Source organism: Equus asinus, chromosome 4, assembly GCF_041296235.1.
Source record: "Equus asinus isolate D_3611 breed Donkey chromosome 4, EquAss-T2T_v2, whole genome shotgun sequence".
Lineage (NCBI taxonomy): Eukaryota > Metazoa > Chordata > Mammalia > Perissodactyla > Equidae > Equus > Equus asinus.
Genome location: NC_091793.1, coordinates 79629733 through 79645314, shown reverse-complemented (window position 1 = coordinate 79645314; position 15582 = coordinate 79629733). Strand labels below are relative to the sequence as shown.

Sequence of the window (15582 nt, the reverse complement as noted above, 5' to 3'; positions counted from 1 at the left end):
TTTTTGCTGAGGAAGACTGGCCCTGAGCTAACATCCATGCCCATCCTCCTCTACTTTATATGTGGGACGCCTGCCACATCATGGCTTCCCAAGTGGTGCCATGTCTGCACCCGGGATCTGAACCGGCGAACCCCGGGCCGCTGAAGCGGAACGTGTAAACTTAACCACTGCGCCACCAGGCCGGCCCCTATTGCTGTATTTTTAAAGATGACAAACATTTACTTAAATAGGATGCTTTGCTGGAGATTCTTCTTTTTCTAACTCACTTTTGAAATTATAGAAGGAATATGATCATTGCAGAAAACTGGGAAAACATGTAAGGGTGCAAAAAAGAGAACTAAAGCCACACACCACCACTCTCACACTGTGAACGTTTGGTGCGTTTTCTTTGCATTACATTAATACATAGTACTATCTGATATAAAATGTGTTTACAAAGCTGAGATCATACTGTACCTACAGCTCTGTATCCTGTTCTTCACCCCCAACACACAGTAGGTACTCAATAAATATGTTAAGTTGAATTGCTGAATTAGTGTTGTACCATTTCTTCTCATCAAAAGTTAATTATTTCTACAGAAGGCATTTAGTTGGTTTCTAGTTCTTAAGTAAAATAAATAAAACTTAATTAATATGTTTATACCTAAACTTTGTCTGCATTTATGATCATTTCTTAGAAAAAATTATCGGATCAAAGAGTATGAAATATTTAATTGATTTAATCTGATAATATTTTTCAGAAAGATCATACCAGTTTTTTACTCCTAGCAACAGCGTAGCCTGTTTCCTTGCCAACGCTATTACCATTTTTAAAAGTCATTGTTACGTCAGGGGTAAAAACCAGAAAGTTTGCTCTGAGAAAATTTCTTCCTCCCATTAGAAAATAAAGTCGGAGTCCTTCTACATGTGTTCACTCAAGAGTGCTATCTTGCAACCAAAAAACAGAGTTAAAGGAGAAACTGTCAAGCTTACTCCCTTTTTCAAACATCATTGGTTTAGTGGTCTTCACTGCCAAAAATATATGGATAAAGTAGCATGTAAGTCAGATTAAGAATCTGTTTAAAATTCTTAATAACAAATGAGCAAATGGCATATCTTTATTGCATACTCCTTGTCCTGCACCACAGGTATTCTAGCTCTTTCAAGCACGATTATGGAGAGCAGAATTTCAGTACTAAGCTGAGAGAGAACTAGTTGTGGACTAGCAGCTGTGTTGCATCTGGTAAGAGCGAAGACCAAACAGGACGCAAAAAAAATGATGACTCGCTGACTTAGGAGAGACAGTAACACAGCGTCAATCTGTGTCAGAAAATTCCTTCCTTCAGTGATGGTTAAGGTAAGGTAGTCAGCGACTTTCCTGAGACAGCTCCAGGGCAGTAGTGGAGGAAACTATCAGAGACACATAACCTCAACAGAGCCCTGTGCAACAAAAAGATGCTAGGATAACACAAGTTAAAGCAAAAATAAGATCATTCCGATTTTTGGAAAAGATTTTTTATTCAGTGTTTAAGATTAAAAACTACAAGATTTTGCTTGCAGCTGATGAGCAAAAAGAGAAAAGTTAAACATAAATTGTCATCTGATTGGCTAGTTAAAATGCTCTGACTCAGAGTCCAATTACTCAGTGACAGACCAGTTACTCTGTGTGGGCTTAAGAGTTCTGGAGCAAAATCGCTCTAAACAGAACATATGATCTGAAAGCAAAGGGCTAAGGGGTACATGAAATACTAAGTAAGAAAGCTGACAAAGGAAGGTTGTGGCGGACCTTTTGATTCTTTTAGGCTTCTAGCAGTTGGTTACCATAGGCAAAGACCTACCAGCCAGTTATTTTATCTCTTGACTTGTCTGAGTTAAACAACTTTAACCCACTAAGCAGGAATAAAGAGATGTTCTATAGATCAGTTAGAAAACATTAAAGCAGTCCCACCTCTCCAGTAGAATTTTAGTTGAATTAAATCATAAGAGAAACAATAATTATTGCACATATTGTACTTGTCACACTACATCTGTTGAGTAGAATTTCCATTCCAAGTGTTGTTTTCATCTTCACCATCATCTTGAGTCCTCAATCTATATATCTTCCCCTCCTTTTTAAAGTCTTCCCCCCTTTTCTCCAGCACTCTTTTTCTGACTGGTTCCCTGATATAAAAAAAAGGGAGAAAAGAGAAGGCAATATAAAATGAAGATAGCAGTAATACAAAGCTGTTTCTTTTAAACTTCTACTGATATAGGCAACTATATTTTAAGCAAAGTCCACAGGAGATAATTAAATCTATTAACAGTACTAGACTTATACGTCTTTGGCAGTTTAACTTCATCTGTTTTCCAAGCAAAACCAGCCAAATCATATTTTCCATTTCAATGTACTTCTTGATGACTTACTAAGTTTTAGAAGAGTGGGACCATCTGCCAACTAATCTTTCCTATCTTATTTATGCAAGCTGATATATTCACTGAAACACGTATAACCTACACAGCACCCTAAAGGCTATTCAAAGCTCCATTCATAGCCTAACTTACAGAAATGGTCAATTAGCAATTTTCAATCCTTTCATAATCTTTAAGAATGATTTATTTATATATAAACAATTAATAACAAATAGAACATCTTCGTCTACGGGAAGGAAAAGGGGTGAAATTTAAGTTAATACATTTTCCAACACTAGGGGGAGGAGAGAGAGGAAAAAAAAAAACAGAAAACTAACAGTGGAACACAAAGCTTCGACCTTCCAGATACACATTCATCCCATCCTTTGCCCCAACCCAAGACCTCTTCCTTTACTTGAAAAAGTTTTAAAAACCCACACAGCAAGCTATGCTATATTATAGCAATTCAGGATTAAACACTTCCACCCATTGCTCAGTAAGAGTTCTAAAATTCAGCACTAAAGAGGCCTAATTTATATGCTATTCTAAGACTAGAGAATTTCCCTTTGTCCCCACTTGAGTAATGTACTAAACGCATAATTGGTCCTCCTGACTAATAGTTAAGAAAAAAATCAGGATAAAGGCTAAATCAGCCCAATCACAATATTTACACAACTCTTCATCTAGAGAATCAACAGGAGACAAGACTACGGATCTCCTTACTGATGAAAGACAGAGGCAAGGATTTTCATTATTTATCACATAGGATTGCTATGAGGATTTGCTATAATGCCTATTAACAGCCCATTAGAGTTTTTAACAGTATATATTATAATAAATTGTGGTATTATTTAATTATTAGAAAGGGGAATAGAGGCTGGCCCAGTGGTGCAGCGGTTAAGTGCGCACATTCCGCTTCAGGGGCCTGGAGTTCACCAGTTCAGATCCTGGGTGCGGACATGGCACTGCTTGGCACGCCATGCTGTGGTAGGTGTCCCACATATAAAGTAGAGGAAGACTGGCATGGATGTTAGCTCAGAGCCAGTCTTCCTCAGCAAAAAGAGGAGGATTGGCAGCAGTTAGCTCAGGGCTAATCTTCCTCAAAAAAAAAAACAAAAACAAAAAAGAAAGGGGTATAATCTCACCTTCTAGGAAAATACTTCTTGTTAGCCTGTTTCAAATATGCAGAATCTTAACAGAGGTATGAGCTAAAATCATTAGTGTTGTCTATTAGTATTACCATTCTAACCTTGGCCATCTGCAATAAAAGGCCTCTTGCTTAAAGGACTAGTCCAAAATAATTCTCTGAAAGAGGCACCATTTTCAAGTGAATATCCAATTTCCTTGGTTTGGTTCTTCTCTGAATGACCCAGAGAAGGTGGTCAGCCACCTGATCACAGAACCACCAGGGTTAAAATTATCTAGTGCAGGGGCTGGCCCCATGGCTGAGTGGTTAAGTTCGCGCGCTCCGCTTCGGCGGCCCAGGGTTTCGCCAGTTTGAATCCTGGGTGCAGACATGGCACCGCTCATCAAGCCATGCTGAGGCGGCATACCACATGCCATATCTAGAAGGACCCATAACTAAGAATACACAACTATGTACCAGGGGGCTTTGGGAGAAAAAGGAAAAATGAAATCTTTAAAAAAAAAAAATTGGTGAATGCTGTTAAATGATACCTCACTAAAGCTGCCTTTAAACAAATATATATTATCTAGTGCACAATGATCCCTCTAAAGAAATTATGCAAGATGACTGTGAGAAATTAATGGAATGAAATATCTTTTCAGACAAAACATGGCTAGCAAGAAAGATATTACTATTTAGACCTGAAAAAAAAACTACCTTACAGTTACAGGATAAAGAGAATACAATAAATGAAATAAGAGCAACAGAGGTGAAGTTGCTTTCCACAGAACAGCTTTTAGAAAGACGGCTGAGAATACTCAGGTAGTAAGCTTCCCAGGAGAGATGATATAATAAAGCTTCAGAACATTTGGGGTTTGTCCCTTATACAGAAAGAAGGCAAGGTGTCCGTAACAAAATTTTTCATTTTGAGTAAGGTATTGGGTGTTACCAACATATTTTGCGAATGGGGAAAACAGACAGATACCTTTTTTCTGAGTTACTAGACGATCCAAGGTTTGAAGGTTCTAATGCTGCTGCTCTCACTGAGGTCTGTGCAGGAGGAGGACTACTAAACAAGAAGTTGCTAATCAGTCTCCAGATGGCAAGGAATGGGTAAAGCACCGTCCCCAACAACGTCCAAAAGTCTCCACTGGAAGAATGTACCATGGATGCAGTTGGTCTTCCTGCCTGAAAATTAAGAAATAAACCAAGATAAAGACTACATCAGCCCAGTCACATCACACTCAAGGTATCTTTTATCTGGACAAGAAAGTCCTAGTGATTTAGTTTACTGCACAAAGGTAAAATTACCATCTTTTGCTGTTTTACAAGTGTTTATAAACTTCTGGGAACTCCTGGAGCTGTTTTTTAAAGGAGTAATCACAACATAGAAATTAGAAAGTAGTTCTCAGTGAAATGAATCAATATTTTTAAGACAACTAAACTTGTGTAATGCAATTAACAACTTTAATAAGAAAAGTAGAGGCCGGCCCCGTGGCCAAGTGGTTAAGTTCACGCGCTCTGCTTTGACGGCCCAGGGTTTCGCTGGTTCGGATCCTGGGCGCAGACATGGCACCACTCATCAGGCCATGCTGAGGTGGCGTCCCACATGCCACAACTAGAGGGACCCACAATTAAAAATATAAAACTACGTAGTGGGGAGCTTTGGGAAGAAAAAGGAAAAATAAAATCTTAAAAAAAAAAAAGTTTTTCTTGATGATTAAAAAAAGGGAAAGGCTTCAAACCTCAGGGAATCCCATTAATCCTGATTATTGGAAGGCTAACTGTTGTAGGTGTGGGGCTCTGGTTTACAGCAGGGAGATCCACACTAACCAAGATACAGAAGACGCAGGTACACCTTTCACCTTCTCTTCTGCTCATTACAAGAAACGACTAAGAGTAGAACAAACAGGACTGTAAGAATAGAAACAATTTATACGTCTATACATACTGGCAACAGTACCACTGAAGCACTTGGGGCAAGTTCCAAATCCAGTAACTTCTTTTTATAATCTTCTTTGGTAAATTCCCTCCTGGGAAACATGGTTGCTAATGAAAAATTACCGTAAGTGTTGCCAACAGTCTGTAACATAAGAATAAGTTTTAAAACCTTACAAAGGTGCCTTTTAAAAATTAGGTATTACATATTCATATGCATCCAAAATGACCACTTTAATTAAAATTGCCTTGATTTTAAAAGTTCATTTAAATGTAAACTCAAAAACATTTATAAAACTTTGTGCTTCAAAGAGTAGCTGAAAACTATCAAATCCAAACAGTATTTAAAAGCTTTTATAACTCAAAAATGACCACAAAATAACAAGAATATAGTTCCTAAAAACATACAAATAAACTCAATGAAAAGGAACAAGTATATATCTCTTTTAAGTTATGGCTGGAGTTTGCCGTTAGTTTTCACTATCCTCTGGCAAACTTACATTAATATTACACAAATACACATTTGGATTATAGGTATTCCCTATTAAAAATCTGGAATAGAAAAAAAAAATCTGGAATAGATCAGAATTTCCCTCATATATATATGTAACATCAGGAGTTTTTGCCTCCTCTTTGACTCAAAGAAGAAATGGTTCATAATGAACCCACACTATACATATAATCCCAGATCCAGGAACTTACATTTAGCAGCATCACAATTTGTCACCTATACTTGTAAAATCTTAGACAACTGTTTATTTTTCCCTAGAAGATTCCAAAGAAAGAAAGTAACACTTTTGTCCTTTGTAAATTTTTACGGTAGGTATACATACCTCTCACTGTTCTCACTCTAACATAGGACATACAAAAATACAAAATTAGGTCATTGTACTGAGGTGAAGTTCTAACACGACTGATGCAATTAAAGATCTCTCTCTCTCTCTTTTTTTTTTTTTCATTTCCTCATGTGGCTCCCTCTTCAATGACCTGTGGCAGAAGCAATGAGACTCAGGCCAGGGGTACCCTCTTTGGGGAGGCCCAAGATGGAGCTCCAAGTTAAAAGAAGAATGAAAGAGGCTCTTTGGGGTTGGTTCTACATTAAAGCTTAGGTAGAAAGAGTTCTTAAAGTAAGTTTTTATATTGTCCAGCCCAGCTCACAAGTGGAGGAAGGGAGACAGCTTTCGAGGTATCCTTCCTTTGCGACCCATAAGTGAGGTAGCGGGCTGAATGCAGAGAAGAGGCCCAGTGAAAAGGTCTGAACACTAATTTTAACCTTCAAGTGATACAGGATAAATACTAGTACATACATGTAATGAGTCTAGACCCTAAAGGACATTTGATGCCTAGAATCCATTTTGAATAAGGAACCAATCAAAGAATCAAAACTAATTGGAGATTACTCCTATCTTATTTTCTAAGATACCAAATTTCACACCCATTCAGATTCTGAGTAAGGTCATGTTCTGGAAGTAAATTCCTGAAGAAGATACTTGTTGCGAAATAAAGATTATTGACCTTTAGGCTTGACCAACTGGCAGATGGTGGGAAAATGACCAACAGAAAATGTGACGAGAGAGGATCAAGAAAAACTGTGTCCTTTTACAGGGGACAACTCCCTCAGATTAGATCTTTAGATAAATCACTTGTTTTTCACTCCTCCACTTGAGTGTACTAAGCAGTGAGAAAAGTTTCCAGAGCTATTGTACAGATCAGCAAATTCCTATTTTTGCACAAGCAGATATGCTGTTCCCGTATGGCACTACCACATGATGGAAGCTAAACAACACCCAGAGGTGTGTTTGCCTCACTCTTGAGGATACGTCACGACCTTCACCTTCTTCAAATTCCGCTTGGAAATCTTCCCTTCCCACATTTTAATAACCTATTCATCTACCTTTACTACAACTCAAGACATAAATTTACCTGTGCAGCAAACTGCCTTGCTTCTTCTAGAGGAGCATCAGAAGGGAACTGATTTGTAAAGGAAGAACCATCAGGAAGACGAAATTGAATTCTTGCAACAGTGCTGTGAAAAAAAGAAAATTAAAGTCAGCATCTTTACCTCTAAATAGTCTCAAAGAATATCATTAAAAGTTAGAGAAAATGGAAGCAGGTTTTTTTCACAATGTTGGATCTTTTCATTTATTATTTTTTAATAATAGCTTTATTGAGATAAAATTCAGCCTTTTACAATTCAGTGGTTTTCCAAATAGAGTTGTACAACTATCACCACTATCTAATTCCAGAACATTTTCATCACTCCAAACCCATTAGCAGTTACTCCCCATTCCTCCCTCACCTAGCCCCTGGCAACCACTTATCTTACTGTCTCTATAGATTTGTTTATTTAAGCCATTTCATATAATGGAATCATACAGTGTGTGACTTTTTGGTAACCGGCATCTTCCATGTGGCATTATGTTTTCAAGGTTCATCCATATGGTAGCATGTGGCAGTACTTCATTCTTTTTATTGCTGAATATTCCACTGTATGGGAAATACTATATTTTGTTTGTCCATTCTTCACTTGATGGGCATTTGGGTTATCACCACATTTTAGCTATTATGAAGTATGCTGCTATAAATATTCACGTACAGGTTTTTGTGTGGACATATGTTTTCAATTCTCTTGGATATATACTAAGTGTAGAGTTGCTGGATTATATGGTAACTCCATGTTTAACATTTTGAGAAACTGCTAAGTTGTTTTCCCATAGCAGCTGCACCATTTTATAATCCTATTCACAATGTAGAAAGGTTCTAAACTCTCACATCCTTGTCAAGACTTGTCTCTTTAAATTTAGGCATCCTAAAGGGTATGAAATAGTATCTCACTGTGGTTTTGATTTGATTCCCTAATGGCTAGTGAGGTTGAGCATCTTTTCACATGCTTATTGGCCATTTGTATGTCCTCTCTGGAGAAACAGCTATTCAAATCCCTTCCCCATATTTAAACTAGGTTGTTAGCTTTTTATTGGTGAGTTGTTTAAAATTCCTTTTTATAACCTAGACACAAGTCCTTTATCAAATACACGGTGTACAAATGTTTTCTCCAATTCTATGGACTGTCTTTTCACTTTCTTGATGAAATCCTTTGAAGCACAAAAGTTCTTAATTTTGATCAAGTACAACTTATCTATTGCTTTCTTTTGTTGCTTGTGCTTTTGGGGTCATAATCTAAGAATCCATTGCCCATTCCAAGATCACAAGATGTTCTCATTTGACTATTCTGGGTCCCTTTCGTTTTCATATAATTTTAGCATCAGATTCCTGCAAAAATTTTGGCCAAAAAAAACAGCTGGTATTTTGATAGGGATTGTGTTGAATCTACAGATCAGTTTGGGGAGTACTGACATCTTAACAATATTAAGTCTTCCGATCTATGAACACAGATTGACTTTCCATGTATTTAGGGCTCCTTTAATTCATTTAACAATGTTCTCTAGTTTTCAGTGTACAAGTCTTATGCTTTTGTTAAATATATTCTTAAGTGTTTTATTACTTTTGGAAAATAGTTTCTAAAAAGTATTTTTTCTGATTACAAAAGTAACACTTGTTAATTTTATAATACGGAAAATACAGAAAAGTACGGAGAAGAAAATAAGTTATTAACCATAATCCAACTAATAGGATATACTGGAAATCTGAATTTTTGTCTTTGCAACATATTTTTGTTTTGGGAACTGCCTTATCCCTGCTTCATGTCCTTCATTCTGATATGATTATCAATAACATTTCCCCCATCTCCTTCACCACAAGGGTGGGTAGGTCAACTACCCCAACCAGAGTCCATACAAGTGAACACCGTGATTGGTTTGGAGGTGGCCACATCACCCAAGCAGGGCCAATCAGAATTCTCCTCAGTGAATGATATGGGCTTTGAGAGAATGGATAGTCTTTCTTCTCTGGTATCAAGAGCTCAAGATCCTGAAGGTGCCAGGAGGCCCTGGGCTCTCCTGACACCATTTGAAGAGTTTCTCTGAGAATAAAGCTAAAACAGAAGAAACCAAGAGATTAAAAAAGAGAAAGAGGAAAAAGTCCTAATAATATCCTTTAGCTCCCCGGATCTAGGTATGCCTAACCAAAGACATCACTGCAACTACAAGTGCAAAGCCAATGGATTCCTTCTTTTGCTTAATCCTATTTGACCTGAAATTCTGACAACTAAAGAACCTGAATACACATGAGATAATCACTATAAGCATTTTGTGGTAGGTGCTTTCTGTCTTTTGAAAAGAGATCTCTTGAGTCCTGTTTTAAAAGTCATTCATTTAGTACAGTTATACTGTACATTCACATTCAATGAGAATACCATTGGCAGCTGCCAAACTGGTCAATATGTCCTACTGAAAGTACTTATTATAGTCACAGCACACATTGGTGTTAAAAAGCAGCCCACAAACACTGTTCTGTTTAGCTGCCACATACACACAGATGGTTCAGCAGGAAATAAAATACCTTCTTTCTCTTGCGGAAGAGTCCCTCTTGACTTCCATTTCTGCCTGTTTGGCCAGCAAGGCAGCAGCTTTAGCAGCTTCTACTTCTTCCTTTGTCTTTGCAAAACGAGCAGCTCTCTCTGCACGGTCCTTTAAAAGAGTTGTTAGACACTAATTATCTCTCACTGCCAGAATGATCTATTCACACATTTCTAAACACAAATGCATGAAATTCCTTAAAGCCGTACAGGAACTTTATCACTATGGATCTGGTATTTTTCAGTTTTATCAACTATCCGGGACCAGAGTTGTTATTAAACAAACAAGGACTTGATTTTGGTCACTACTATATCTCCAGAGCCTAGAACAAGGTCTGGCACATGGACAATCAATAAATATTTGTTGAAAGAACAAATGAACAAACAACGGTAAGGTAGGCATCGTTTTCATATGCATTACAACTGCATAATTTTAAAAGCAATTATTGCAAAACATCCTAAGATTTACTTGATGTGTCTAAATTCTTTGAATGTCTCAAAACAGAATGCTTGTAACTAGAGGAGACTGCTAGGTAACCAACTCTTAACTTATTTTCTAGGGAATCTTTGAAAACTACTTTTCAACCACTGATAAAATTCATAACATGGTGAAAAATTACTTTGAAAAAATCATCTCCATCTTAATCCTATCTGTATTTTAATTCAATATACAATTTCTAGTAAAAGGAAGATGAGAATTGGTACTCTCTGAGTCACCAAAATCTACTATTTTTGTGTGCGCTGTCCGGTAGTAAACCAAAACCATTGTGCATGGAAAAATAATTTCACAAATGTTCCAAATTCAAATATTAAAAATAAACTTAATACTCACCAACGCAATCTGCTGTTTTATACGCTCTCGAGCTGCCCTATCTTCTGCCTTTTCTCTGTTTCTTTCCTCTAACATTCTTTTTGTTAATTCTTCTTCTTGCTTTCTTTTATAATCCAACATCTCTTTTCCAGTTTTTCTCCTCTCAATTTCCTTCTTAATCTCTCTCTGAATTAAGGAGAAAGTAAGCTTTATGAGCCAAAAACAATTTAGTAATCTGCCCTAGATATTATTTTGTATGCAGGAAAAGCTGCTTGTAGGGTACAGCTAAAGAAAACAATTTCAGGGCTGGCGCCATGGCCGAGTGGTTAAGTTCTCGCACTCCGCTTCGGCGGCCCAGGGTTTCGCCAGTTTGAATCCTGGGCACGGACATGGCACCACTCATCAGGCCATGCTGAGTAGGCATCCCACATGCCACAACTAGAAGGACCCACAACTAAAAATACACAACTATGTACTGAGAGGCTTTGGGGAGAAACAGGAAAAATAAAATCTTTAAAAAAAGAAAAAAGTAGAAAGTAACTTCATAAAATGTAAGGGTCTAGTAGAATTTATTAACAACATGGGTTAATGGTCAAATGTCTATCAACTTATAAATCTTTGCCAGTAGTTCTGTTAAGATTATGATGTGGTTGGGGCTGGCCCCGAGGTCAAGTGGTTAAGTTTGGGCGCTCCACTTTGACGGCCTGGGGTTTCGCCAGTTCGGATCCTGGGCGTGGACATGGCACCGCTTGTCAGGCCACATTGAGGACCGTCCCACATGCCACAACTAGAAAGACCTACAACTAAAAAATATACAACTACATACTGGGGGGATTTGGGGAGAAAATGCAGGAGGGGAAAAAAAAGAATTTGGCAAAAATCAATGTAAGAATTCTGGGATAATTAATTGGCTATAAGATATTCACAATAAAGAATTTTGTATATTTTTAAAAAAAAGATTATGATGTGGTCAATGTAATTTGAACACAAGCAGAATTACAGGTCTTTGCTTTCTAAGGTGAATGTGCTCCCCCCACGAACAACAAGCCCATCATTTATCTGGCTTAAAGAAATGATAACCTTTCTATACTAGAACCCCAAAGAGATGATGCAGTTTAGGTGCACATGGTGAGAAAAATGAATGGTGCACTAGAATGCAGCAACACCAGAGGGAAAATTCAGCAAAACGTCTACAAATTTCTTTTTCACAAAAAGGAACTAAAAATGAGACCTGCATCAGACCAAACAATTTTAGTTCAAGTCCCTTTATCCTTAGTGTAAAGACTCATTGCAGAGGGAGAAAAGATGATCCAACTTCTTCCTAGCAACTTACAAAAAGAACACAAAAAAGTGCACACTCTGATCCTACTAGAGAAGACAGATAACTCGCCTCATCCCTCACTGTGCTGCAACACTGAGCCATAACCAGGAAGCCACCCTAGGTCTGCCAAATTGAACAGGGAATCAACATGCCCTCACTTAATGGAAGAGTGAAACAATAGGTACATGAACTCTACCTGCTCTTCCTCTTTCCTTTTCTCTTCTCTCCTTTCTTCAAGTTTTTTGGTTAATCTGTATTTTAAAAGTTAAAAAAAATACATTAACGGAAACACATCATATTAATATAAATTACATTTATAAGATTTATTTAGCTAAAAACAACTGGGGAAATGTAGAAACAAACAAACAAAAAAGCTCCTAAAGGCAAAGCAACAGCTTACCTGCCTGGCCTCCAGCCCCCAGAGAAATCCATGGTGAGTTGGTGGGAGCCACCAGAAGCTCAGCTCCAGCTCTAGGAGCCTTACCTGCTACTTACCATTAGTTCCCTTTTTTCTCCCCTGATTTATCTCATATTGATTTAAAAATATACACATACATCTTCAAACAAATATAAATCAATGACTTACAAATGCTTTACCCCTTACATTGACATAAAAAGCAATATGGCATAAAATTATTAAAAATAAAAGCAAAAAACTGTAGACAAGCATTTATAAAAACTAATAATACCAAAATTTATTTCCAACTGTAAGAACTTCATCATTTAAAAACTAATGATTCTGAAAGGAGATAGTGGTAATGGTTGCACAACCTTGTGAACATATTAAAACCCACAGAATTGTATGCTTTGAATTTTATGGTATGTGAATTATATCTCAATTTTAAAAACTTAATGGCACTTTGAGAAGGATTTGGGTTACACAGCTATATGTATTTGCTAAAACTCAGCTGAACAACTTGTGCCAGAAATCAAGGGAGTACTCGAAGAATGATGGGGACGTATGTCAAAATGACAAAATATCCAGCATAATGAGGATTCTACCAGCCAAATTTGGGACAATCTGTGTACCAAAAAGAATCATAAAATAAATGAATTGTAATACATTAGAGAAATAAAAGGATCCATGAAACGTCTTACTGCTGAAGGGAGTTATAAATTGGTATAATCACTTTGGAAAACTGTTTGGCCAGTATCTATGACCCAGAAATTGCCACTCTACAAACATGCCCAAAGATGTGTTCACTAAGACAAGTACAAGAATGTTCAGAGCAGCCCTATTTCTAACAGCTCCAAACTGAAAACAACTGAAATATCCATCAACAGCAGAATGGATAAATAAACCACGGTGAAGTCAAATAAGAGCACACTATACACAGCAATGAGAGAGCAACGATTACTGACACATGCAACAACACAGGAGAGCCTCACCAATACAAGGCTGAACAAAGGCTACACGTGGTATGATTCCATTATGAAGTTCACAAACAGGCAAAACTCATCTATGGTGTTAAGATTCAAGATAGTGGTTATCTGTGGGAGGGAAGCAGTAATGAAGAAAGGGGCACTAGGCCCCCATGGCATGTAGTACACTGGTAATTTTCTATTTCTTGATCTGGGTGCTGGTGTCCAATAAGAAGTTTACTGAGAAAAACGGGGGATAGAAAGCAGGAGGAGGTAGAGCAAAGCACTTCTCTACAGAAGAATGCTAGCTAATAAATGAAGGAGGAACAGAATTAGGGGGAAAAAAATCACCATTTTTAGCTACCATGAAATAACTGATGCAAGCAAAAATCAATGGGTGCCAAAGCCACTGAGTCAAAGTTTTTGAGGAGCAGCATATTCACTGTTTCAAAGAATCACCCCATAGATAACTCATTAATTAGGGAAAAGGGTATCTTTATAATGGAGAAATCTAACAGATACCGTCCTAACCAATGATTAAACTTATCACCAATACTGCAGATATCTGACATTATTTACCTCCTGTGAGTAATGGGAAGGACAAAAGACTACCTAGGAAATATTCTCATCAAAGTTTAAACTAAATCTAGAATGATGGAACAGGGACCAGACCAAGAAACATTCTAGAAACAACTAGCCTAGACTCTTAAAAAATGTCCAAGTCATGAAAAATGAAAACAAAAACAAAAAAGAAACAAAAGAAATATTTTGGATTAAAAGAGACTAAAGTAGGGGCCAGCCCGGTGGCGCAGCGGTTAAGTGCACACGTTCCGCTTCAGCGGCCTGGGGTTCGCCGGTTCGGATCCCGGGTGCGGACATGGCACCGCTTGGCACGCCATGCTGTGGTAGGCATCCCACATATAAAGTAGGGGAAGATGGGCATGGATGTTAACTCAGGGCCAGTCTTCCTCAGCGAAAAGAGGAGGATTGGCAGCAGTTAGCTCAGGGCTAATCGTCCTCAAATAAATAAATAAATAAAAGGGAAATTAAAAAATAATAATAAATAAATAAAAGAGACTAAAGTAAATTTGATGAATGATCCTTGACTGGATCCTGAATCAGGGAAAAAAGTTATAAAAGACATTATTAGGATAATTGGGGAAATCTGAATATGATCACATATTAGATAATCTTACTATATTTATAATTTCTCAAGTGTGATAATACTGTTGTACCGATATCTGAAAATGGCTTTATTCTTTAATTATATTCCACTTGTAGAATTCTCTTCTGAGAAAAACAGATGCAATTTTGTTCTAATCTGGTTGAAAAGTCCACTGCATCTTACTCAGTGACAAATCAACTGTTTTATCACTTTCGAATCCGGGACTCTACTGGTCTTTTATTGGCCTGAGGGATGGGGCTGGGCATGGGTCAGTGGGCACATACCCCCAGGCCCCAATCTAAGCTGGAGCCCCTGCTCAGAGCAGACAGAACCTCAGCCAATGTTTTTATTATCAGGAGATACACACTCAAGTATTTAGGGGGAAATGAAATGATGCCTGCAACTTCAAATGAATCAGCAAACAAAAGTGGTCATTATACCATTCTTTCAAGTTTTTGAGGCTCGCAACCTTTCCAGATAAAAGGCTGGAATTGTTGGTAATACACCTTATCTTTCCCAGATAATTCTGGCAATTTTTAAACATAATGATATAAACAAAATAATCCATTCTAACTACCAGATAGATCTTTTCACGTGAATCACTAAAAGATTCATATTTTACATCTTTCAGCTTTAAGAACAAAACACTATATATATTTCAATTAGTGCTAAAAAGGAAAATTTATATCTCCCAATTACAAATCATCAATCTGTTTTTTAAAAAAATCAAGTTTACTCCCTTGAGAAAAGGCAGTTCAAGAAAGAAAGTCTACATTCTTACTATGTACAAGATAGGATGAGTTTCTGAGCTGACATCAATTTGGTTTAGTCACTTTTGCCCTTAACAAATTACTTCTCCTTGAAGCTAGATGAAAAAAAAGCCTAAGACCTACTGCGGAGTAATTAGTTTTCCAAAAACTTGGTCTCTGGAAATAGACGTCATACAGCCTGGGAGGAAAGTTAGAATCCTACATTTACTAATCCATTCTGACAAAATTTAAGGCTGAGTTTTTAATTT

The 15582-nt window shown here is 37.4% G+C and overlaps 1 protein-coding gene across 2 annotated transcripts in view; it reads right to left on the bottom strand.

Annotated features, from left to right (window-relative positions):
- The window catches only part of UBXN4 (UBX domain protein 4), a 37247-nt gene continuing 21665 nt past the window's right edge, over nucleotides 1–15582 (bottom strand). For both annotated transcript variants that reach the window (XM_070507601.1, XM_070507602.1), the window contains exons 7-13: nucleotides 12234–12288; nucleotides 10738–10902; nucleotides 9890–10017; nucleotides 7355–7457; nucleotides 5445–5576; nucleotides 4479–4681; nucleotides 1–2139 (exon numbers count right to left, since the gene is read on the bottom strand). In XM_070507601.1, coding sequence (XP_070363702.1) covers nucleotides 2001–2139; nucleotides 4479–4681; nucleotides 5445–5576; nucleotides 7355–7457; nucleotides 9890–10017; nucleotides 10738–10902; nucleotides 12234–12288 — 925 coding nt within the window. In that variant the 3' untranslated portion in view covers nucleotides 1–2000. The remainder of the gene's footprint in view (nucleotides 2140–4478; nucleotides 4682–5444; nucleotides 5577–7354; nucleotides 7458–9889; nucleotides 10018–10737; nucleotides 10903–12233; nucleotides 12289–15582) is intronic.